The 26998-nt window shown below is 42.1% G+C and overlaps 1 protein-coding gene across 1 annotated transcript in view; it reads right to left on the reverse strand.

Annotated features, from left to right (window-relative positions):
• LOC126412152 (heat shock protein 75 kDa, mitochondrial) overlaps positions 1-26998 on the reverse strand; it is a 383507-nt gene that overhangs the window by 258831 nt on the left and 97678 nt on the right. The window contains exon 3 of the mRNA XM_050081610.1: positions 1802-1884. Coding sequence (XP_049937567.1) covers positions 1802-1884 — 83 coding nt within the window. The remainder of the gene's footprint in view (positions 1-1801; positions 1885-26998) is intronic.

Genomic DNA, 26998 nt, shown 5'->3' on the forward strand with positions numbered 1-26998 from the left:
AATGTTATGCACAACCTTATGAGCGATAAAATACATTTACCCAAGGTTTAACTCGGTCTTTATTGTTTCTTTCGGCACGGAATTTCAGGAGCTCTTTCTTCGTTTCAATTTATATACTAATATGTACACAAACAGTACTTACGGTCGTTGCACGCTGGATGCCATTTCCAAATAACGTGAATCATTTTTCATTGTAATGCAAAGGGCGATATTCGCACTGGTCAACATAATGGAACCATCATCACAGAAAAGCCACGTGAAGGATACCCACCAAGAGCGTTTCGGCGTTACATCGACGGACGGTAGTCCTGCGCTACGGCCTGATCCATTGTACGCCAGTTTTCCGTCACGATCTAGAGTAAACTTGCTTATGACGGAAGGTCTGTCGTGACCTTTGACTGCAGCCGTCAGTGTTAATGTGGGAGAAATCTCAGGGCGAAACTAGAAGCACGAACTAATACGGGTGAGTACACAGTAGAAACGCAGAGGCTCTTTCTGTGGGTCTTACAGAATATAATTCCATCCCAGAAACTGTCCGGCTGGCCCGCGTTAGCAGCCTCTGTAGACAGTGGAAACCATAGTTTAACGTAAAACCTGAGACAGTTACATCAGGCGCGCTGAAGCACGTGGTCGTTGGCTTCCGCTCGTGCGAAATCATAACCCAACAGCCTCCCTGGTTTGGAAACGCCGAGCAAAGACATTCAAAGCAGGGGGTATCCGTACACATATCATATCTGGAAATAAGCACTGTGGAGATTAAGAACCACCTACCTCCCAATAGGGCGAGAGTGGATTTAGAAACGGTAACACAGGTGATGGACAGAAAGACGGGGAGAGAATAAGATGTGCAGAGAGAGTGGGAGGGGATGGACAGAGGGAGGGGATGGAGAGATGGACAGAGGGAGGGGAGGAGGAGATGAATAGCGAGAGGGGGAGGAGGAGATGGGCAGAGAGATGAGGAGCTGGAGATTGACAGAGAACGGGGAGGAGATGGACAGACAGAAGGGTAGGCGGGGATCAATAGGGAGGAGGAGGTGAAAAAGGACGTGGTGTGGTGGGGCTGACATGTGAAACAGTCGAAAAAGTGTTTAAATGTACGTCTTTCTTCTCTACTCTAAGACTGGGATAAATAAAAAGCCGAGCAACCAGCGAGTTTGTGAATAAGAGAACACGATTTCGGATCGTACTTCACTGCGTCCACATTCCCGATAGTAACACTAACTTTATACCTACGGAATCGGCCACCCACGACCCAATAAGAGATCAGAGTTATTACCATATCCATATCTAACGTCTGTCACTATAGTCGTCGTAAATAGCGCGGTTGCTGAAGTGACGCAATGCTGTGCCCTTCATGATAACGCAAGTTAGCAAAGATACTTGGTACATTTTACGTGTAAGGGGCGCGAACAAGGACCTGAAGACGTTTAGTAGATGGCCAGAAATTACTTAAGGTACCGTTCAGAACAAGGGTTTGGACAAATTTCATGCACGATTAAAAAATCTAGAGATTCTCCACCTGGAACTGAAAATAATATAGAGCGTTATGTATGCATTTTTCATTTCTCACTAACGTACATACGATCAGGAGCCCTCACTAGTTCATAACAATGAATAGGGCCAGATGCCTGAAAATACTCGTACTTGGAAAATGATATGATGAGTAGCATCCTACAACAAGAACAGACTTTGAACATAATCCTTATTTCAGAAAAGGCAAGTTCATTGGGACTCTACTGCAAAGCATTGTTAGCAGACCTTGCAGTGTGGCAAGCTCACAGGGAAAGGCGCGAGCCCTCACCTCCTTGTCCGAATACAGCGACTTAGCGACGATATCCAGCAGCATGCGCGTTTCAGCCTGGAACTCATGTCGATCGCTGGAGCCTGCAACACAGCATAACACGGTTCCAAATCAGCAACGAGCCTGCCAGGATGGCCATGATCCATAAAAAAACCGATTAAGGTACTCTTAAAGTATTTCTGACACACAAATGTGTAACTAAAAGAGAAAGAAAAGCAGATTATTCTTTAAGACGACTTCGCTGCAATTAAGCAAAATCAGTTAACATAACACACATATCAGGAACGGCACACCAAGCTTAAAGCAGGTGAGCATAAACAAGCAAGACGTAAATGAAGTGCACAATATAAATGAAAATCAAGCAGGTATGTCGATTTTCCGTCCACTCCTAGTGAAAAGATTCGGTGAGCATGTACGAAAAACAATGGCCGTTATTCCAAAGAGAGTGAAAATTTAATCTGCTCCAACAAGGGAAACTTAAATTCTACGAAGGACACAAAACCATACAGCATATGACAAGGCATACAATCGTCCTAACATTATGACATTAGCTTGCAAAAGCAAAGATTCCGCGCTTGTGTTCAGTTTTGGCACATACACTACGCAACAAAAGCTTGGAATACTACGGTAAAATGTAGTCTACAATACTAGAAGTCTCACTGACCTAAGCACTTCATGCATTATCCAGTTAGAGCCCATATACTGGACGGTGTTCACTGATGGCAAGCTTGTGACTCTTTCCCAGTCATGTAAATATGTAGCTGTCGCAGCAGCACACCGCAAGCAGTCCAGCATCAACAACAGCCTCATTCGGTTTGCGTTCAGCACTGCATTACCATGCCACGCAGAGCCAGACAACACTTTGATAGTGGCCTAACATTCAGCAAGTCATACACAGCAAGATGTTGCCGATCGGTTATATGTCTCTCAAAATGGTGTGCCTAAGGCGTGGAGAAAGTACGGAGAGAAGGGAAATGTGAACGACTGACCTCGCAGTGGTCGTCCTCTTATGACAACACCAGGACTGTTTCCTACAACTGTTGACTCGCAGGCTCCCAACATCAACTGCCTGAAATATTGTAAATGACTTCCCATGGCAGTAGGGACTCGTATCTCAGACCAAACAGTGCGTAGAAGATTGCATCCGGGTGGTCTTCGTTCCAGAAGATCAATCAGAAGTTTGCAATGAACCAACGGAACCGACACACTCGAAGGACCTGGGTTCTTGGTTCAAATGGCTCTGAGCACTATGGGACTCAACTTCTGAGGTCATCAGTCCCCTAGAACTTAGAACTACTTAAACCTAGCTAACCTAAGGACATCACACACATCCATGCCCGAGGCAGGATTCGAACCTGCGACCGTAGCGGTTGCGCGGTCCCAAACTGTAGCGCCTAGAACCGCTCGGCCACCCCGGACGGCACCTGGGTTCTTGGACTAATGTCATGTTTGCTGACGAGACCAGGATTGGTCTTCGACCGGGCACAAGGCGTTTAGGGTTTGGAGAAACGCTACACGACAGCAAGAACGCTGAAACGTTCAGGAAGTCTATCCTTTTGTACGTAGAAGTGTAATGTTCTGGGCGCAACAATGACAGGGGGCGGACGCCTCTAACTTCCATCTGCGGCAGTCTAACTGGTTCTCGACACATCCAAGACGTCCTGCAAGCGATTGTAAGCCCCTACAGATGCGAGGTCGGCGACAACGTCATCCTAGTCGATGACAATGCAAGACAGCACAGTACTCTAGCAGTGTCTCGGTATCTTCGATGATGCAAAATGAATCGAATGCATTGACCGGCACAGTCTCCAGACATGAATGAAATTGATCATGCATGGGACCTGTTGAAGGTGGCCACTTGCACACCGTCTGAATCCGCCCGACAATCTTCAGGACCTTACTGAAGCTGCCATTGAGGAGTGGGACCTCAAACCCAGAGATAAATTTGATGGTGTCATCAAAGTATTCCTCACAGAGTGGAAGACCTCATCCGTGTGCGGGAAGGGCATACTCACTACTAAAGACTGATAATCATCATCACGAGATAATGATTTTCACTGTTTTTGTTTTCTTGGGAGAGAGTCTGCTTTTTTCGTAATGATTTTTTGTAACTAACCAAAATCGTTCTTGTTTTCAGAAGGAATTATATTTATTTTGTTAGTAAAGTATTGTAAAAACCTTAATGGGTGTATTGTTATAAGCCACAGTAGTAAACTCTATGATATTCCAAATTTTTACTAAGGAGTTCAGCTTTAATCTACCAGGAAGTTTCAAATCGATGTGAACTCCGCTACTGAGTGAAAATTCATTCTGGATACTTTATTTCACAATCTTACATTTCTTTCCGTACAATAAGCGGATGAAGCCTCCAAAGAACGATTACTTCTGTGCGAGTTGTTATTTGCTTAACTTAAGTTGCACGGTCTCTACAGGGAGAGTGCATTGTTCTGCAAAAGCCCGTATTAAATTTTACACAGATTAGGCAGAACATTATAACACCTACCTAAAGCTGGTATGTCCACCTTTGGTACAGATAACGACAGTGATGCATGGTGGCATGGAAGCAGTGAGGCCTTGGTAGGTCGCTGGAGGGAGGTGGCACCATATTTGCACAAACGTCACCTAAATCTCGTAAATTCCGGAGGGGGGGGGGGGGAGGCTATGAACTCTGACGCCATGTTCAATCACGTACCTTATGTGTTCGATCGGGTTCAGATCTGGCGAGTTGTTAGGGGACCAGCACATCAACTGGAATTAGCCACTGCGTTCCTCGAACCACTCCATCACACTGGCCTTGTCATATGGCGTATTATCTGGTTTAAGAATGCCTTTGTCGTCGGGAAACATGATCGTCATGAAGGGGTGTACGTGGTCTGCAAACAGCGTACGATACTCCTTGGCCGTCATAGTGCCTGGCATGCGCTCCACTGAACCCATGGATGCCCACATGAATGTTCGCCAGAGCATAATGGAGTCACCGCCAGCTTCTCTCCATGCCACAGTACAGGTATCGTGGCGCTATTGCCTTGGAAGACTACGGATTCGCACCCTCCTATCGGCATGATGATTAAGCTGTGGGGATTCATCAGACAATGCAATGCTCTGCCACTGCGCCAACGTCCAGTGCCGATGGTCTCGTGCCCATTTCAGTCGTAGCTGCCAATGTCGTGATGTTAACACTGGCACATGAATTGGTCGTCGGCTGCGGAGGCCCACCTTTGTATGTTCGGTGCACTGTGTGTTTACATACACTTGTACTCTGCCCTGTATTAAAGTCTGATGTTGGTTCCTCCTCTACATCGATAAGGAGGAGTGGTCGCCCTACCCCACGACGTGTCGATGTGGTTTCACCGTAGTTTTGCCACACTCACCACAGCGCTGCTAGAACACACAAGTCATGCTGTTTCTAAGTGCTGAGTCTCACGGCCATCACAATCTACCCTCGGTCAAACAAAGATAGATCGCGCGCCATCCCCTTTACACATATGGACACCACGCCCACTGATACCATATGCACTATGCATGTGTCTCACTAGCAGTCATTCTTCATCAGGTAACGCTGCTATCGTCTGGACGGATTTATATAGATAGTAGGTCGGTGGGCGTAGCGTTTTGGCTTATCAGTGCATATCGCTTGCTACAATGCCTTTGCCGCATTGAAAGTGTATACAAAACAGTAACGCCCTACTGATTTCGATTACAGAATAGTAGAAATCAGAAAAGATTACGATTTAACATAGCCAGATGACTTTCATAAAGGCACGACGTAAAAACGTAAACACCACTCATGGATTAGTCTCTAGGTCTTTTCCGACTGGCCGACTGCTGCCAACAAGGTAGTACGAGGAGCGAAACGTGATCATGGGAAATGTGTTCAGATGATGTCGCTCCTTCTTTATTAAAGCAGCTCCACATCTAGCCTCATGACATTGAGCGAACTCTGTTCCAGATCGACCTACATCAGAAAAAATTTGAGGTGATACTGGGAATCGAAACCGGCTCCTCCTGCACAGAAGGCAGTGACGTTAGCCTTTTTCTTTTTACTGTATATATACAGGGCGTTTCAAAAAGGACTTTGCAACTTTAAAAATTCATTAATTTATTGGAAGAAGATACACAGCTGGATTTAATATTATTTTGTAGGGAAACACATCAAGGTTTTTTTTTTATCTTAAAACTAAAGATGTTGTATGTGGCTTCCGCGGGTTATCCTGCGCACACATCCCATCGAAAATTAATTTCTGCCCATAATCGCTGCCGGCCGAAGTGGCCGTGCGGCTAAAGGCGCTGCAGTCTGGAACCGCAAGACCGCTACGGTCGCAGGTTCGAATCCTGCCTCGGGCATGGACGTTTGTGATGTCCTTAGGTTACTTAGGTTTAACTAGTTCTAAGTTCTAGGGGACTAATGACCTCAGTAGTTGAGTCCCATAGTGCTCAGAGCCATTTGAACCATTTGCACCAAAATCGCTGTAGCATTGCACGTGTAATTTGCTCAGTGGTGTTGTAAATTCTTGCTCTAAATTCAGATAAAGAAGCCGGCACAGAACGTACAAATACGATATCCTTGATGAATCCCCACCAAAAAAATCGGGTGGTGTCAAGTCTGGGGAATGTGGGGGCCATGCAATTGGCGCATCAGGGCCAATCCATTGACCTGGAAAGCGGTCACTAAGAAAATCCCGGACGCCAGCCAGGTAGTGGGGTGGTGCACCATCTTGCACAAATTGGTATCAAAAATTGTTGTAACATATCCAGGTACACTATCCTGCTGATGGTTCTCTCAGGGAAGAAAGGGGGCGTACACAATGCACAATAACCGTTCAGTTTAGGAGGATCTTTAGCGTAGCTAGTAAGGAAATTACGCTGAACTGTTGTCGCCGACTTCGACTCTTCAAACCCAAACACACAGATAGCACACTTGCGTCCAGTGAAGGCAACCATCTTTAACGCAACTGCCGCTAGCGCGCCTTACGGTGCGATTCAGCAGTAGCAAACTACGCGAGACAAAACATGATGTATTTCCCAACAAATTGACACTACACTCTTCTCTGTAGGTACTACGAATTAATTTATATGAATTTTCAAAGTTGTAAAGTCCTTTTTGAAACACGCTTTGTCAGAGCCATAAAAATAGAGGACCATACATTAATAAACAAGAAGTGAACTTCTGTAATGAACTCTACCATTGAACTGAATAATTTGAAATTTTAGGAAAATCCATTACAAACAATTTACACAGAAACTATGTGCAAATATTTCTTCCATTTAGGTTGTTTTAGAAATCTCGGTTTCAATGAAGAAGATGGCCAGCAGCATGATACATGACTCCAGTAGTGATATGTTCAAAAGTCACTGCACGTGGCGTGACAACGGTAGACCTAGGCGTCCAGTGCATGGTAGAGAGGGACCAGGGAGGTCTCCGGGTCTTATACTGATCTCCCTAAGCAACAAGTATAAGTTGCTGTCTTTCAATGAAACTGAACCAGTGGGACTCACTTCACCTGTTTTTGGGAAACATGCTTTGCCCACGTCAAGGAAAGGCAACGCTGGAAGGGCAGGGGTCTATTAACCGTCGGCAGTTCAAACTATGACCAATAATGGTAACCCTTCGGGAAATGACAGAGAGAGAGAGAGAGAGAGAGAGAGAGAGAGAGAGAGAGAGAGAGAGAGAGAGAGAGAGAGAGGACCACTAGGTGCACTCAGTGTGTATGTCTGGGGGCCTCATTCAGCATGTCGAAGAGACTATTCCGGCAACCATTAAGGGCACAGAGTGAAATCAACAGCAGATTATGGCGCACGCTGGAACAAATGATGCCTGTCATCTGGTCTCTGCAGGCATACTTGGAGTATTCCAGCGACTGGCAGAGAAGGCCGACTTTGCGCATGGAATTTAACGAAGCTTAAAATTTGCAGAATTGATCGTAGCCCTTTGGTTCCGTGTCGAGTGGAATGACTGAATCAGAGTCTTCGAGGATTCTGTGACAAGCTAGGCTGCGCCTTCCTGGATCTGAGCCAAAGGGCTGCAAAGAGTTGCGATCTGTAGGGTCACCCTAAACGGGTCAGGTGTGCACTACACATCAGAGGCTGCTACACAAGTAGCTGACTGGCGTGTGGTGTGCACACAAGGGTCTTTTAGATTTGGCAAATCGCCATCTAGTCCAGATAATGACAGTTGTAGGAGACGCAGAAATATAAGAGTAAGGTCCAAAAAAATGCCCCCAACAAGCGATAGTAATAAAATCCTTGTAGTTAACTGTCAAACATTCGCAATGAATTGCCAGAGTTTGAAGCGCTCCTTAAAAGCAGTGAAGCTCGCTTAATGCTAGATACAGAAAGCTGGTTCAAACTTGAAATTGATAGCTATGAGATTTTTGGAGAAAATTTACGTGTTTATCGAAAGGACAGGCTAATGGGAAATAGAGGTGGTGTAATTGTGGTAGCAGACAAGAACCTCACACCCACCTAGATAGAAACTGAAGCTGCATGCAAGACTGTTTGGGTAAGCCTCCGTATCAGCATGGGCTTAAAATTGGAGCTGGATCCCTCTATCGTCCACCAGAGTCTCCTCCCGATGTAACCGAAAACTTTAGCGAAAGCTTAAGTTTGCTTGCACGTAAGTTCACCAGTCACACTGTAATCATCAGTGGAGACTTTAATCATGCTACAATCAAGTTGGAAAATTACGGTTTCGTTAGTGGTGGGCGTGACAAGACATCTTTTGAAGCATTACTAAATGAATTCTCTGGAAACAGGTAGTTCGGAACCCCACTCATGATGGAAATCTATTAGATATAATGGCAATAAACAAACCTGACCTCTTTGAGAATGTCGACATCGAAACTGGTATCAGAAACCACACCGCAACTGGGGCAGCAATGATTATCAAAGCACACAGGACAACTCAAATAGGTAGAAAGATACATATCTTCAGTAAACTGGGTAAAAAAGCAGTAGTGTCGTATCCCAATGAGAAACTGGAAACTTTCAGCACAGGACAAGAGTATGAGGAGAAACCATGGCTCAAGTTTAACAAAATAGCTGACCATGCACTGGACAGATATGTAACCAGTAGAACAGTTTATAATAGGATGGACCCTCCATTGTATTAAATCACCGTAAAGAAACAGACTACTGCATAACAGGTATAAAACAAGACATGGGGCTATAACGAAATGTACCGGCCGAAGTGGCCGAGCGGTTCTAGGCACTACAGTCTGGAACCGCGCGACCGCTACGGTCGCAGGTTCGCATCCTGCCTCAGGCATTGATGTGTGTGACGTCCTTAGGTTAGTTAGGTTTACGTACTTCTAAGTTCTAGGGGACTGACGACCTCAGAAGTTAAGTCCCATAGTGCTCAGAGCCATTTGAACCATTTATAAAGAAATGTCTAAAGAAACCGATACTACTGCATAATAGGTGTAAAACAAAGCATAGGGCTAAAGATAGAGAGATGCTGAATGAAACGCGTTTGGCTGTCAAGAGAGCAATGCGTGAAGCCCTCAATGACTACAGTACCACAATATAGTCAAATGAGCTTTCACAAAACCCAACGAAATTCTGCAAGTATGTAAAGGCTGATGGTGGCATCAATCTTAGTATCCAGTCACTTGTGAATTAGAGAGAAACTGAAATTGAGGGTAGCAAAGCAAAAGCTGAAACGCTTAAGACATTTTCAGATGTTCCTGTACAAAGGAAAACCCTGTAGATTTTCCCCAGTTTAATCTTCGTACCACTGAAAAAATGAGTGAAAGACGTGTCAGTGTCAACGTTGTAGAGAAGAAGCTGAAATCGTTAAAATTGAACAAAGCTCCAGGGCCTGATGACACCCCTGTCAGAGTCTATAATGAATTTGCGGCTGAATTAGCTCCTCTTCTAACTATAGTCTATCGTAGATCCTTCGAACATAATACCCTGTCCAGTAGTCGGAAGAACGCACAGGTTACACCAATTTACAAGGATAGTAGAAGTGATTCACAAAATTACCACCCAACGTCCTTGACATCGATTTGTTATAGAATCTAAAAACAGATTCTCAGTTCGAACATAATGAATTATGTCGAACAGAATGATCTCCTCCACGCCAACCAGCATGGATTCCGAAAACATCGGCCTCGCGAAACGAATCTTTGCTTTCGTCACATGCCATACTCTAAGCTATGCATCAAGGCAGTCAGGCAGATGCAGTATTTCTTAATTTTTGAAAAGCGTTTGACTCAGCACCACATCTACGCTTACTGTCAAAAGTACAATCACATGGTGTATCGAGAGTAATTTGTGACTGGATTGAGGATTTTTTTTTATTTTTAGGATGACGCAGCATGTTATCTTGAATGGAGAGTCATCGTTAGATGTAAAAGTAACTTCGACTGTGCCACAAGAAAGAGTGTCGCGATCCTTTCTCTTCATGCTGTATATTAATGACTTTGCGGACAATATTCTTTCTGTTCATGCTGTACATTAATGACTTTGCGGACAATATTAACAGCAATCTCAGACTTCTTGCAGATGACGCTGTTATCCATAATGAAGTTCTGTATGCAATCTTCAAGATCTAACTGAATATTTATGCAGCTTCTTTCAAACTGGTGCCTATATTGGCAACTTGCTTTCAGAGTTCAGAAATGTAATAGCGTGCACTTCACAAAACGAAAAAACGTAGTATCCCATGACCGTAATATCAATGAGTCATGGTTCGAATCGGTCAACTCTTACATATATCTGGGTGTGTACTTTGTAGGGATATGAAATGGAATGATACACTTAGGCTCAGTTGTGAGTAAATCTGATGGTAGACTTTGGCTTATTAGTAGAATACTGAAAAAATTCAAGCAGTCTACACAGCAAATTGCTTATAGATCACTGGGGCGACACATTCTGGAGTACTGCTGAAGTGTGTGGGAGCTGTATCAAATAAGATTGGCAGGGGATATAAAGTATACAGTGAAGTATACAGAGAGGGGCAGCACTAAATGTCACAGGTTTGTTAGACGCTTGGGAGAGTGTCAGAGGAAGAAACTGAACAGCAGACGCCTGAAGACACACGTATTTTATCGCGAGAAAGCTTGCTTACAAAGGCTTTAAAAGGCCATTGTACGAATATACGACAACGACCTACTTATCACGCACATACAGATTGTGACGACAAACACACACATTTAAACAATCATTTTTCCCGCGCTCAGTACGTGAACGGAACGGAAAAAAACACCTTAATAACTGATACAATGTGGCGTACCCTCTGCCATGCACTTCATAGTAGTTTGCAGAGTACAGACTCAGATATTGTGCAACTGCTCCTAATTGCATATAGTCACCAACTGCTCTCGGCAAATCTTCAGCTTCACGTTTAGGACTCTTTGCTTTGGCAGTCTGAGTTTTTATGTTAAAACAACACTTGTTCACATACCGTATGTTGAATTATTGTTTTTTTTTCCCCAAAGTTGGGATAATTTTTTTGCTTGCGGTAACTTGTTATGTGTTGTGGGGCATACTAACTAGTCTTCTCTACTTTCATTTTCTGCTGTTTGAATATAAAGTGTCGTTTTGGCTTTCAGCCAATTTACGACTTTTTTTCGCATTAGGATGAAATTTGTCATGTGCGTTTTAGAAGTCTGCAGGCGCATTTGGTGAAGTTCTGGTAATGTGTGATAACTTTTGCGGTGCAACAGCCCATGTACTTTTGACGTTTTCGCATACGAACTTGTGTTCATCAGTTTCTATCAAACTGCACTTCATATACACCAGCGTGTTTTGTAAGTTTTATTGCGCGCAACTTCAAATAATATAAATGTTACTGAAGAAAGAAGGAGAGGTGACACAAAAAAGTAATTTAATAAATTTGTGAAGTAATAAATATCTCAGTTCGCTGAGATAAATTGCATCACTCATTGATGCAACAGCATAGCTTGAGAAGAGGCTGTCAGTCACATGACAAATATCGATGTGTGTCCAGGAGTCCCACCGCACAAAAAGTTTTAAAATTATAAGCCTGGTTTAGGCCTTTTAACGCTGTAATTCACACACTTTCCGACGGTAAATAAAAACGAATTTCCAGGAGTAAAAATTACTGTAAATGAAACAAACAGGTTAAGCAGAAAACACTACAAATCAGTTTCCTAAACATCAATTGTGCTTTAGAAACATTTCTGTAATTTTCATATAGTGCAAAATCAATACCCTTATACCTCAGATTGTTTATGAAAACGAAAGCACGAAAGCGTGGTGAAAAGTAATACCTCCGAATTTTTTTGTTTGAATAAACCAAACGTTACCACCATTCTACATCGTTGTTGTTCATGTCTTGATATTTACAGCCCTCTGCCGCTAGAGGGCTCCGAACTCTTAAAATGTAACACCACGACGCGTAACGCACGGTAGCTGTGTTAGTGGGTGAGAAATTGCGAGCCGTAATTGGTGCCCGACCGTACATTCACCTTCGGCTTCAGCCACCTTCTGCCAAACCTTCGGCTTCGGACAAAATATGCCGAAGTTCATGCCGAAGCCGAAGGTTTCTAGCAAGCGCCGGAACTGAGCTATTACAACTGCGCATGCGGTATGGGCACCAGACAATGAAACTGCATCAGTCACGAAGCATTCACATACTTGTCACGTACTTTAGTACACCGTGTTGCATCGATCGAGCGCCATCGACAGTAAATATAGGTTCGTATGCGAATTAGATTATCTGGTTTCGTGTTTTATCATACGATTACGAAAATTTTTGTGTGAGAAGAAGAGAAGAGTGAGATTGTATAAAGCACATAGAAAACCAAAAAACCTAAGTATTGTTTTTACAGTATTTATTAGTTATTTACTTCTCAATAGTCCTTGAAGCTTTATTTATTTTTTAATATCTATTCTTAATGTCATGGTTTTAGAGACAAGTGTCACTATACCTTGTAAAGTTTTTTTGGTTCCCTGAGCTGCCTCAGTTGTTCTCGAGCTCGTCGGCAGAATCCGGATTGTTCCGTAGCTCTTGGCACTGCTGCCAACGAACTCAATTTGCAGTGTGCGGCGCTATAATGGGCAGACGTTCAGTGCGCAGTGGACACGTAGTGATTGCGATTCACTTTTTAATGATTATATCTGTTCTGAGTATTAAAATAATTATTTACATGGTTTTCAGTGTCTCAGAAGAATTTATCTTTTATCAGTTTTTTCATATTCATTGATATAAATATGAACCATATCTTACGGTTAAAGCTTTCACGAAACTTGGTATTAAAAAATAAGAACTTTCGTGCTTTTTACAGCACAGCAACCGAGGGCTTCGAAGCGCAAATGGCAAGCGTGTTGGCACTACTGCGAGGACGCCAATCACTTGTTACGTAGCGGCCTTTGTTTTCGCTAGCCCTCACCGTGTATACCCCTCAGCTCAGGGAACTAGACAAACTTTACAAGTATATTCCTTAGGTTTATACGCGTGCGATATACCTCGAAGTTGGACATGTGCATTTCGATTGTTTCAACTCGCATCATATTCGCCTGTTACCGACAATAATAGCAAAGAAGGAACAACATTTGAGAGACTATGTGCATCTTCGTTTTGGAATTTTTTAAAAACAAATCTCAGAAAGTACCCTCTTTAACCTTTACGAGGAAAAAACACATTAGTATTTATACTGTTCCGAATTCTCACAAGGTTAGATTATGCTAATATTTCGTGCGACTTTATTTTCAATGAAACTAATCTCAAAAAGGACTCTGCCTAATCTCTACCAGAAAGTATACAGAGCAGTATTGTAAATGCTACGAGTTTTCGCGTGAGCGGCGCCCGTTTTTCACAATCGATATTCACATGTCTTCGAGATATATTGCACGCAAAGGGGCACGCACTTGCCCACAAGAACTTCACAATTACTCATTTTTACTTTCACTTCCTTAGTAGTCTTTCCGTTCAAGATCAAAGATACGAGGTAAGTCCACAAAGTAAGTTCCGTTTGGTTATATACAACAAACGTTTACAGATACAGAAAAAATATTTATTGTATAAAAATTTACAACCGTTAAACTACTTTTCTACATAGCTTCCGAAATTCTGTTTGCCGATCTTGTAAAAGTGTCGCTAATCCAGTGGTTATGATTTTGAAGTTTTCCCGGCGTAATGAGTATTCCATGAGGTTTCGCGATTTCAGCCAAATGATATCGCCATTTTGCCACGGTATCTTGGCTGAGAACGATTCAGCTACCTTCAGATAAGTTTTGGCACTGGAGACTGCTGGTGTGCGTCAGAGCTTTATACTCAAAAATTGAGGCGGTGGCGCATGCGCAGAGGTTACCACCACGTCACTACCGTCTCTCGAGTTCAGCGCACTCTGTCGAATACTGCTCCATCTCAGGCGCGCAGACGCATGCATAACGTGATACAGCGCATGCGGACCTATATTTTCAGGCCTCTAAATGCCACCACCCTCCACAAATTATGGGTGCCCTTCGAAAATTGATATACCGGCTCCACGTTTTGTCTGAGAGAGACAGTCTTGCAAATGAAATGGAACACCTACAGTCTGTGTTCAGACTACGGACTTTCCCGCGTCAAATTAGCACAGTTTTAATGAGCAATAAATGTGACCAATCACAAGATAGTGAGGAAAAGGAGCTGTTAAAGTCCACGTCGTTCCTCCGATATTTGGGCAACATATAGTCTAACTTAGGGAGGATACTAAAGAAACATTATGTTAAAGTAATCTTACAGCGACGTACAAAGATATATGCTTTTTTGGGCTCGGTAAAGGATGATCTGGATTTGCGGAAGCCTGGACTCTACAGTATCAGTGTGTTATCCAACATTTTTATGAAACAATTCCCTCTATGATGACATCCAGTGAACCTATTGAAAAACAACAGACGTCAGCATACCTTTGGATGAAAATATAGATAGTGAAGAACAAACTGCATCAGTATCCAGACAATCTTTCCCTTGCTCACACGCAGTTAAGAAAATACTACAATAAGATAAAAGTATTACTGCCTTTTGTACTGCCAAATCTGGACTACCATGATGTAAGAGGGTAAGTCAATTACTATCCGCAGTTTAATTATATTTTTGTTTTGTTTTGGTAGTACTGTCGTTTTACGTTAATGACGCATACTTTGTTTATTTGTTGTTATATCTTTGCAATTTTCATGCTGCTAGGTTAGTTTCGTTATCGCTGCCGTGCTGTTAATCATGGCTGCCCCGCTATTTGCACCGAGAAACGTTCAGTGATCCGTTTTTTGTGGTCGGAAGTCGTATCACGGGCCGAAATTCATCGATGACTTTCGGTACAGTACGGGAACAGTGTTTTGCCACAACGAAGTGTCTACGAATGGATTGAAAAAGTCCGAAATGGTCGCACAAGTGTTACGCACGATGAAGGAATCGGACGACCGTTTACCGCCACAAATGAAGAAACCATTGAGCGTGCACGTGAAATGATTCTCTTAGGTAGAAGATTAACTATTGACGAAGTGGCACATCGTCTGAAAATTAGTCACGGTTCTGCCTACGAAATCATCCACAACAGACTTGCGTTTTGTGCAAGACGGGTCTCAAAACAACTCACACAGTTGCATAAACAAACACGCTTGGACATCTGCAAAAAAAAAAACATTTGGACCGCTATGGTAACGAAGGGGACAACTTCTTAGACAGGATCATTATTGGTGAAGAAACATGGATCCATCATTACGAGCCGGAGAGTAAACGACAGAGTATGGAATGGAAACATCCAAATTTGCCGTACAAGAAAAAGTTCAAGACCCAACTGTACGCAGGAAAACTGATGCTTACGGTTTTTGGGACCCACAAGGTCCAGTACTGGAACATTATAGAGAAAAGGGCACAACAATAAACAGTGTACGTTACAGTGAGATGCTTACCGTCAGGCTAAAGCCTGCAATTCGAAGCAAACGGCGAAATTGCTGTCAAAAGGTGTTGTCTTGTTGCACGACAATGCCTGTCCGCATAGTGTTGCCCGCACTGCTGAAACGCTCCAGAAACTCAAATTTGAAGTCTGGATCATCCCCCATATATTTGCGTCGGACGAAGCAGTGAAAGAAGCGGTGCATACCTGGCACGCAGCTCAACCGAGAACCTTCTTTTATGAGGGCATCAGGAAGTTTGTACAACGACGGGCCAAGTGCGTTGAAAAAGGAGACTATGTCAAAAAAGATGTTCTTATAAGTTTCCTATTTGATTAGAATAAAATTTTGTAACTACTTTGAGGATAATAATTGACTTACCCTCGTAGTTCAACTTGGGATAAATAGCGAAATTACTACGCAATACGATCTAGCCGTGAATTCCTTCGTAATATACGTGCATAACGTTGGGTTGTTTGTTTATTAAGGGCATACCTATGCGCCGTTTGGAGTGGGTGCGACTGCATAGGGGGCCTGATTATTTTTACATACGCCGCTTTCTTTATCGGCTTCTTAGTTGATATCCTCAATATATTTCCTTCTATACAAAATACTTATCACCGTTCCATAACTGCTGTGCATAACCTTATAGTCCTGCATCTTGCTGTCCCTATGCGTAATGCAAAAAATTTCTCTCTCTCTCTCTCTTTCCCTCTCTCTCTCTCTGGGTGGAACTACCCACTAAAATGTGACTGACGCTAAACCACACAGGAGATTAAAGCTTTATCATCTGCACTGCTTCCCCCCTCGGCATATAACAGCTATATTCCTTTCCTTCAACAGTGAATCGCTATTGCTGTCACACTATGAACGCTATCACAGCTTTCATTGCTGCTATTTATTTCTGCCGTTTTACTCTTCATATTCGGCCATCTTTAATGCATTTCCGGGTTCGGAAGTGGTATACACTAATGGCTCTATCGTCAACTACGATCCTTTCCCAACAGATGCAGTATGTTCATTGCAGTATCAGTGTGCATCTCTAGAGCCCTCAGTCACGTTCTTTCCTGCACAAGCGAGATGTTATTGACTGACAGTGACTTCCTAAGTAGTCTTGATGCTCTCTAACAGTGCTACCCTTGACACCCATTTGGATGTGACTATCCAGGATCTCTTTTCTGACCTTCATCAAGCTGGATGTTGGTCGACTTTGCCTGAACCCCAGGCAAGTTGCTGACCAGTTGGCCAAGTTGGCTACCAGGATGCAGACTTTGGGGTGACGATAGCGGAACCGGACCCAGGGTTAACTCTACACCGCCAGTTGTTGGAGGCTTAGAACAAGGATTGTTGTGTCGTGGTTTCTCCAAACAAACTGTGAGCAATAAATGGGACCACGACCATGCAGCAGTCTTCCCTTCGGGCTTCACACAGGCAATCTACCATTCTCTGTTGGCTTCATAGTGGGCACACCTGGCTGTCCCATGGTCACATCCTGTGACGTGAGGATCCACTCCTGTCGGTATGGTGTCCATGCGACAGTGTCCTACTGTATTACCCAATTTGGCCACCTTATGGCGACATCTTAAACTTGCTGACAAGCTGCATTTGGTGCTGTTGGACGACACCAAAGTGGCTGATTGGGTTTCTGTTCCTCCCTGTAAGTTAGGGCACATTGGCGTCGTCAGCTGCTTGAAGGATTGGACGGTTTTTCCGCTACCTGTTCTGACCCAGGAGCCCCATGAGTGCCGTTTCTCGGTGGTCCAGCCTGGCTACTGCCCTTCAGAGTTTTTTGGTTCTTCTTATTTTTTTACATCTATCGTTGATTTACTATTTTGTCTTCGTCGTTGTTCTTTTTCCTGAAATTTTGTCAACTTGTCCGAGTTCAAGGATGCAGAGGGTGGTCTCCCATCAATAACACGACCTGGGGGCCTGCAGATGCTTTCTGTGTAGAGCAACTCATCCACCTTCACCCTCTTACCCTCTCTCACGTCTGCTTGCTACTTTCTCTTGATTTTATTGATTCCCTGTAACAGGTTTGTCAGGATTTGTCATCTGTGTCCTTCCTTCCTGCAGACTATTCCCAGATTGACACATATTGGATGAAAGGATAGATGACCTTGTAGTTTGGTCCCTTTAACCTCATAAACCGAAACAATCTTTCATATTCTAACTTTACGCAATCCTGAACTAATCAGTTTCTTCCCCGGATTTGTTTCCTTCTGTTCTGCTGCCGTGCATTCCTGTTTGCGTGATTCTCTCCCTTGTAAAGAAAAGTAACACATTGTTAATAAGATTGGCATTAGTGTAATACTATTCAGCGTATTATATTATTATTATTTCTTTCTTTTCTCAGACGTTATGTCTGGTCAAAAATGGAAAGTGACGCGGACCTTGAACAAGCGTGACTTCCTTTTAACTGTACGGTATATGTTATATTGCATTTACGAACTTTCGGGTGATTGAACATGTATCAATAATTACGGATTTCTGTAGTTGTATATATACGTTTGGATGTAGCTGTATTGCATTGATGTACTGGTGGATATTGTGTGGTATGACTCCTGTAGTTGATAGTATAATTGGTATAATGTCAACTTTATCCTGATGCCACATGTCCTTGACTTCCTCAGCTAGTTGGATGTATTTTTGAATTTCTTCTCCTGTTTTCTTTTGTATATTTGTTGTATTGGGTATGGATATTTCAATTAGTTGTGTTAATTTCATCTTTTTATTGGTGAGTATGATGTCAGGTTTGTTATGTGGTGTTGTTTTATCTGTTATAATGGTTCTGTTCCAGTATAATTTGTATTCATCATTCTCCAGTACATTTTGTGGTGCATACTTGTATGTGGGGACGTGGTGTTTTATATGTTTATGTTGTAAGGCAAGCTGTTTATGTATTATTCTTGCTACATTGTCATGTCTTTTGGGGTATTCTGTCTTTGCTAGTATTGTACATCCGCTTGTGATGTGATCTACTGTTTCTATTTGTTGTTTGCAAAGTCTGCATCTATCTGTTGTGTATTGGGATCTTTAATAATATGCTTGCTGTAATATCTGGTGTTTGTTGTTTGATCCTGTATTGCAATCATGAATCCTTCCGTCTCACTGTATATATTGCCTTTTCTTAGCCATGTGTTGGATGCGTCTTGATCGATGTGTGGCTGTGTTAGATGATACGGGTGCTTGCCATGTAGTGTTTTCTTTTTCCAATTTACTTTCTTCGTATCTGTTGATGTTATGTGATCTAAAGGGTTGTAGAAGTGGTTATGAAATTGCAGTGGTGCAGCCGATGTATTTATATGAGTGATTGCTTTGTGTATTTTGCTAGTTTCTGCTCGTTCTAGAAAGAATTTTCTTAAATTGTCTACCTGTCCATAATGTAGGTTTTTTATGTCGATAAATCCCCTTCCTCCTTCCTTTCTGCTTAATGTGAATCTTTCAGTTGCTGAATGTGTGTGATGTATTCTATATTTGTGGCATTGTGATCGTGTAAGTGTATTGAGTGCTTCTAGGTCTGTGTTACTCCACTTCACTACTCCAAATGAGTAGGTCAATATTGGTATAGCATAAATATTTGTTGTGGCGTAACAAGACAGCTAGGCCACACTGAAGTAGCCGAAAGGCACGCGTAATCTCACGTTGGCTAAAGAGAGGTCTGAAACAGGATACGTAATGAATGGTAGCAAGAAAAGTACGTAGCTGCTATAATACTTAACTTTTAATCCTTCATTTGAATACAGCATTCCTTGATGATACAAGTGAGACTCTATCTTAAAATGGTTAATGGCGCCTTGCTAGGTCGTAGCCATGAACTCAGCTGAAGGTCTATTCTATCTGCTCGGCTAATGAGCGATGCTTCGTCAGTGTAGTCGCTAGCAATGTCGTCCGTACAACTGGGGCGAGTGCTATCCCGTATCTCGAGACCTGCCTTGTGGTGGCGCTCGGTCTGCGATCACACAGTGGCGACACGCGGGTCCGACATGTACTAAATGGACCGCGGCCGATTTAAGCTACCACCTAGCAAGTGTGGTGTCTGGCGGTGACACCACAGTATTTATACCTTTTGTCTTGTTTCTTGCTGTCAATTCTGTTTTCAGGATTTTTGTTAGTCTTCGTCTATATTTTTCTTTTAGTTCTTCTTTAATATTTGTATTATCTATTCCTATTTTTTGTCTGTATCCTAGATATTTATAGGCATCTGTTTCTTCCATCGCTTCTATGCAGTCGCTGTGGTTATCCAATATGTAATCTTCTTGTTTAGTGCGTTTTCCCTTGACTATGCTATTTTTCTTACATTTGTCTGTTCCAAAAGCCATATTTACATCACTGCTGAATACTTCTGTTATCTTTAGTAATTGGTTGAGTTGTTGATTTGTTGCTGCCAGTAGTTTTAGATCATTCATGTATAGCAGATGTGTGATTTTGTGTGGGTATGTTCCAGTAATATTGAATCCATAATTTGTATTATTTAGCATGTTGGATAGTGGGTTCAGAGCAAGGCAGAACCAGAAAGGACTTAATGACTCTCCTTGGTATATTCCACGCTTAATCTGTATTGGCTGTGATGTGATATTATTTGAATTTGTTTGGATGTTAAGTGCGGTTTTCCAATTTTTCATTACTATGTTTAGGAACTGTATCAATTTAGGATCTACTTTGTATATTTCCAATATTTGTAGTAACCATGAGTGGGGTACACTATCAAAAGCTTTTTGGTAATCAATGTATGCATAGTGTAGCGACCTTGTTTGGTTTTAGCTTGATATGTTACCTCTGCATCTATTATCAGCTGCTCTTTACATTCTCGTGCTCCTTTGCAACAGCCTTTTTGTTCCTCATTTATAATTTTGTTCTGTGTTGTATGTGTCATTAATTTCTGTGTAATGAGTGAAGTTCGTATTTTGTATATTGTTGGTAGGCATGTTATGGGGCGATATTTAGCTGGGTTTGCTGTGTCTGCTTGATCTTTAGGTTTCAGATAAGTTATTCCATGTGTAAGTGTATCAGGGAATGTGTATGGGTCTGCAATGTAACTGTTAAATAATTTAGTTAGATGTGAATGTGTTGAGGTGAATTTCTTTAGCCAGAAATTTGCTATTTTATCTTTTCCAGGGGCTTTCCAATTGTGAGTAGAATTAATTGCTTGGGTGACTTCATGTTGCAAAATTATCACTTCAGGCATTTGTGGTATCATCTTGTATGTATCTGTTTCTGCTTGTATCCACCGTACATGCCTGTTACGTTGTACCGGGTTTGACCATATGTTGCTCCAGAAGTGTTCCATGTCTGTTATGTTTGGTGGATTGTCTATTTTAATGTGTGTGTTGTCTATTGTCTGGTAAAATTTCTTTTGGTTTGTGTTGAATGTTTGGTTTTGTTTCCTTCTATTTTCACTTTTTTTTGTATCTTCTAAGCCGTTTGGCCAATGCTTGTAATTTCTGCTTCTTTTCATCTAATTGCTCTATCACTTCTTGTTGTGAGATTTTACCTACTCTTTTTCGTTTTTTTTCTGACATTTCATTTCTTATAAATTGTGTTAGCTGTCCGATGTCTTTTCTCAGTTTTTCTCTTCTGATCTGAAGCCTGTGTTGCCATGCTGGTTTTGTGGGTTTCTTCTGTGTGTATTGGTTGGTTCTGATCTCTGCCTAGTGTGTATATTTAGTGTAGTGAGTGCTCCTATATAAACCAGTACTTGTAACTCTTCCATAGTTGTGTTTTCATTTATTTTGTTGTGTATGATTGTGTTGAAAGTTTTTATTGTTGTTTCGACCAGTGGGTTATTTGGCGGTCCATTCAAGAATGGTCTAATGTCTGTATTTGTGTCTTTGTATTCTATATATGTCAGCTGAAATTTTTCTTCTATATCTAACATATGTGTCACTTCGTGTTCTATTTGTGCTTGTTCTGGTGGCTGTCTTAAGGTTTCGTTTTCCTCGGACAGTGTAATTGATGCGTGTTGTTCTTTGTTTGTTTGCTCTGGGATGTTTGAGTCCATTACTGTATTTTCTTCTTCTTCTGATTGCACATTATTTTGTTCCAGTATTTGTTGTACTTGTTGTTTGATGTTTTCTAATTCTGACTGGGGTATCCTGTTATTTTTTATTATTACACGGATCTGATCAGCTAGTCTTTGTTCTGTTAAAAATTTTAATTCTGGGTATCTGGTAATAAATATTGAGTATACTTGTGATCTGTATCTAGTTGTGTTGGTTCCTAGGTTTATTGCTTGGTAATAACAGAACATGAGGTGTCGATTAACTTCATCTGACCATCTCATCCTCTGTCTTTGTTTTCCTTCTAGGGGGGTTGCAGGAAGCATATCCTGCAAAACACCTGTATTTGGATTTGAATCATTTTCCAGTTGGCTAGCAGTGTCGTTACCATTGTGGGCGGGCATAGGGTTCAAGCGTCGTCCCCGACCATGACGGCGCTTGTCCGAGGCTTCTTTAGTTCTGTCCTGAACCAACTAATCACACTAAAAGGGGGGTTAGCCCTATTAGTGATTTGTTCTTTTCGTCGCCTTTTACGACTGGTAGAACATACCGGAGGCCTATTCTTTTCCCGGGCCTCCACGGGAATTATTATTATTATTATTATTATTATTATTATTATTATTATTATTATGTACATTGCACTTGGCAATTGTAAGCTTGTCTAGTGGTTAGATCTAAGAGAGGGCCCTAAGTGGTCCAAGTGACATAAATGCAAGTACGAACAAAATAATTGTTTTGAGAAAGTTAAATAAATCAGAATATATAGCAATCCTTTACGAACACCATTACACAGTACATAACAAAATGGAAAACATTTCACTCCTAGATATTATATGGGCAAACTATGCAATTTCCAGAGCAAAAATTTTGCAAAAGAAAGATATGTACTGTCATACCGCATACTTTCGGCTCCTTATTTTGTCAGTACTAAGACGGAGAAATTCGAATCATATGTTCTAAATTCTTCCGTGTCAATGTTTTTACTGAACTTCTTGCCATCCGTCTAGAGTAGGGTGGGCAAGTAATTTTAGGTGATGCCCGAATTCTTTTAAAAATTTTTATCGAGGACCCAAAAAAAAACTCGTCTTCCTTACTAATTTGTTTTGTAATTTTCACACACCAAATTGTAAGGAATACAGTGGAAAGGCGCATAATTATATTAAAAAATCGGGATGAGAAATTACATTTGCAGGCTTGAGCCAGTTTTTTTCAAGTTAGATTCACGCGGGGAGGAGCTTATGCGAAGAGCATCTTAAAGGTGGGCGGCCGTTAGTCTTGAGCGATACTTATTCTCCAGAAAATTCATTTTTGAAAATGAAGTTTTACAAACATATGTGGAGCCAAAATGGTTAATTTCTTTGCAATTTATGTATTTTGTGTACATGTTTACTCCAAAATTCTTCGGTTCAAAATGGCTCTGAGCACTATGGGACTTAACATCTGTGGTCATCAGTCCCCTAGAACTTAGAACTACTTAAACCTAACTAACCTAAGGACATCACACACATACATGCCCGAGGCAGGATTCGAACCTGCGACCGTAACAGTCGCGCGGCTCCGGACTGAGCGCCTAGAACCGCTAGACCACCGCGGCCGGATTCTTCGGCTTATGCAGTTTCAGGCGTTTGCAAGAAAATGTCTTTCTGCAAGTCTGTTATCTACATTTGGAGCAAAGGCTTTGGAAGGCGGAACGACTTCGCAGCCACATCAGTCCATTCTGAGGCTTGACTAACTTCTAAAGCCGATTTTAAGAATGGCGATAACTTTTCTATCTCTGCGAAGTCGACGAAATCTTGCTGCAAATTCATTCCTAAGTTTTTACATCAAATTTGATAATACTGCAGTATCTAAGAATTGTTGGAAAGTGAATAAATTCTTGACTTGCAGTGTTTTTCTCAAAGATATGCAACTTGCGACGGAAAGAAGACACTCTTTGTATCAGATCATATATTAATTTACCATTTTCTTGTAGCTCAGTGTTGAGTGTATTTCAATGTTTCAGAATGTCTTTCAGGAAAACCACAGCTAGCATATTGCGTTCGTGGTCGAGAAAAGTGTTTGTTGAAATATTCATTCCAGAGATCTAAAACCCATCGACTGTAAGACTCCATAAAATGTCTCATCTCCAGTGAATACCAAAAACAACACAACTTATGTCTTCGGTAGTGGAGAGTCTGGCAGTATATTAAGCCTCCCTTCTTGCAGCAAGCGAAATACACTATAATAATAAAATCCACTGGCATCTTCTTCCGTCCCATATCCCGCAGCATCGATTATAATAAATTTACCCAGAGTATCTGTAACTGCTTGTAGTATGATTGAACGAAAATTTTTATAACTGTAAAACATTATACCAGAATTTTCTGGGCATTTTAGACGAATGTGTTTTCTGTCAACATAGTGACTGTATTTGGAAAGTTCTGTATTTCCTAGCCACTGCCCTTCTTGTGCGAACGTACACGCTATGCCCAAACTTGTACTGGACTTGGTAGATTAATCTGTCACGAGTAACGAGTATGATGGGCAAACATCTATTAGGCGCACTACGAATGTAGTGGTGTGGACATGTTGGGAATATGGGTCTCACGGGGAGCGTGCAAGGGATAAGTTCCTGCAGGCGCACTATCCTCTGTGCCCTCGGTGGCTCGGATGGATAGAGCGTCTGCCAAGTAAGATCCCGGGTTCGAGTCCCGGTCGGGGCACACATTTTCAACATGTCCCCAATGAAGTATATCAACGTCGGTTTGCAGCTAGGGTGTCCATTTAATTATCATTTCTGTATTTTATGTAATAGTATTTATAACACTATTTAGAAAAAGGCACGTGCAGGTCAAGTGGCCTGAGACAACCCCACAACGCTTTGGTAGTTGACACCACAATTCTTACAACGGTTGTAAATCCTATTGTGAATCTTAGAACCATGTCTCGAAAACTTCTTGTGGTTTTAGGAATCTATAACAATTCTCGTTTCATCTATCAGTGGCCCGAAAAAATGACATTATTTCATTGGAAAAATCTGTAATTGGTTTAATATCGGTTAGATAGTGAAGTTTCGCCTATTAATCACGTCGAAAAATATTCTCCCCGTCGCGTACTATCATTTGCCAAAATCTTGTTTTGATATATTTAACTGTTTATGAGATACGAGGAATGTTATGAATATTTCATTCTGGCTTTTTCGCTGGGGTGCGAGTTCGGAAGAAGCGCTCGATCCATTTTCTCGAACTGGTGAATGAAATATCTTTCTAAGTTTAAAGAATAATTCAGTATTTTAGCTACATTTAATACGCTGAAACATATGATCTAACATGCACCAAACGAAATTCATAGCGATCCCTGTTTTACAATGAAGACTTTTCGAAATTATTACAATAGTTTACTTAACCCCGAAATAAAAATGGTTCAAATGGCTCTGAGCACTATGGGACTCAACTGCTGTGGTCATAAGTCCCCTAGAACTTAGAACTACTTAAACCTAACTAACCTAAGGACAGCACACAACACCCAGCCATCACGAGGCAGAGAAAATCCCTGACCCCGCCGGGAATCGAACCCGGGAACCCGGGTAACCCCGAAATATCACAATATCTGTGACGACTAACGAAATATAGGTAAATTCATCATGAAACTGACGAGTACAGCTATGATATGCACGAGAGTCACGTTTCTTTACATTGCAGTTTTCTTGAAATCGTCTGAGAAAGGTTGCAGGTGGGCCGGCTTACGCGTTTATTGTCGACGCAGTGAAGCGAGCCACAGGCTGACGCGCAGCTCCCTGGCCCCGCTACACAAGTGCGCGAAGCAGCGTGATTGTGACGAGTGGTAGCACTGCCTGCCATAAATCCCAAAGAACAGATATTCGCCTATAACATTCACACTTTACGAACAGTGAGGCAGCCAGTTTTTGTTCCACATTGTTGGAGGGGACTCCCCGAGATCCCAAGTGATAATGAAGTTTAAAGTGACACTGTGTGCCGGCATTATTTTGGTAACTCAGTTTTCGGATTAGTAGTGAGCTGTGCTTGAGAAAGTGAGACCCCTACATCGGTGGCAAAATGACTTACTGTGAGGCCCAAATGTTCTGCGTATTCTGTCCGCCGACTCAGCGAGAGTGCACGAGGGAAAGGAAGGGGAGGCGAGGGGGAGGGCACCAAACGATAAACCGCCTGTGTGGAAAAATGTTCTCGAACCGGCCCAAGGCTCGACGTATAATGCACACTAGGACATCAAGCAATTTCCAGGAGCTTCACAACGGTGTGCGGAAGAATTTAGACGTGTGACGGCGTCATTACTTGTGGTTGTAATACAGACATCGAAGCAATTGGATTCGCTTGCACTTATTGACGGATAAGAGGACTGTTTCTATCTCCAATTCGATGTCACGACCAGAAGATGGAAAGAAATGAACCTGCCGAAACAGCTGCTCTACTTCGACCAATCACGTCATCGAAATGTCTGACAAACGAGTAAATCCAGTATGAGAAAAATACACGTCTTATCAATCGTAAGATTTACTGATGGCATGCTGTCGTCGGCATACGTGAGGGAAAATTATAAAATCGTTGATTGGAATCAAGAGTGCAATAAGCAGAGAATATGTATTGACAGTAAACCACAGAAAGATAAGAGTAATGAGCGGAGTCAGAAATGAGATTAACGAAAAACCTAACATCAGAATTAGAAACCACACAGTACTCCAAGTGAGATAATTCTCCTACCTGAAAAGCAAAATAACGTGTTACGGTCGAACCACAGTGGATAGAAGAGGCAGATTAGCGTCGGCAAAGAGGGAATTCTTTGATAAAACAAGTGTAGTAATATTAAACAAAGGCACCAATTTGAAGAAATTTCTGAGAATGTATGTCTGGACCTCGGCATTGCATGGAAGTGAATAATGGATTGCGGGAAACCGGAAAAAGAAGAGAATCTAAACGTCTGAGATCTGTTTTTACAGAAAGATGCTGAAAATGAAATGAACTGATTAGAAATGAGGTGCTTCTGCGCAGAATCTGCGAGGACGGAAGCCTCTGGAAACACTAACTAGCAGAAAGGATAGGGCGATAGGACATGTGGCAAGACATCAGGCAATAATTTCCGTGATAGTGGAGGGAGGCGTGAAGGACAAAATTGAGGGGAAAACTGTATGCTACATATGGCGCCGCAGACGACTTCTTCATGACACCACATTTCAAAGCTGACATCCGGTAACGATAGTTTCAGCCCGCCCCAAACAGTGGTCTTTCACACGTATATGAAATTAACTAAAGGCTTCGGTAGTTGTGTGGCGACTTGGCTCGCAGGTTTTTCTACTCAGTTGTTCGATGGAGGCCTGTAGGCTGATCTGAATCGGACAGGTGTG

Source organism: Schistocerca serialis, chromosome 7 (assembly GCF_023864345.2).
Source record: "Schistocerca serialis cubense isolate TAMUIC-IGC-003099 chromosome 7, iqSchSeri2.2, whole genome shotgun sequence".
Classification (NCBI taxonomy): Eukaryota; Metazoa; Arthropoda; class Insecta; order Orthoptera; family Acrididae; genus Schistocerca; species Schistocerca serialis.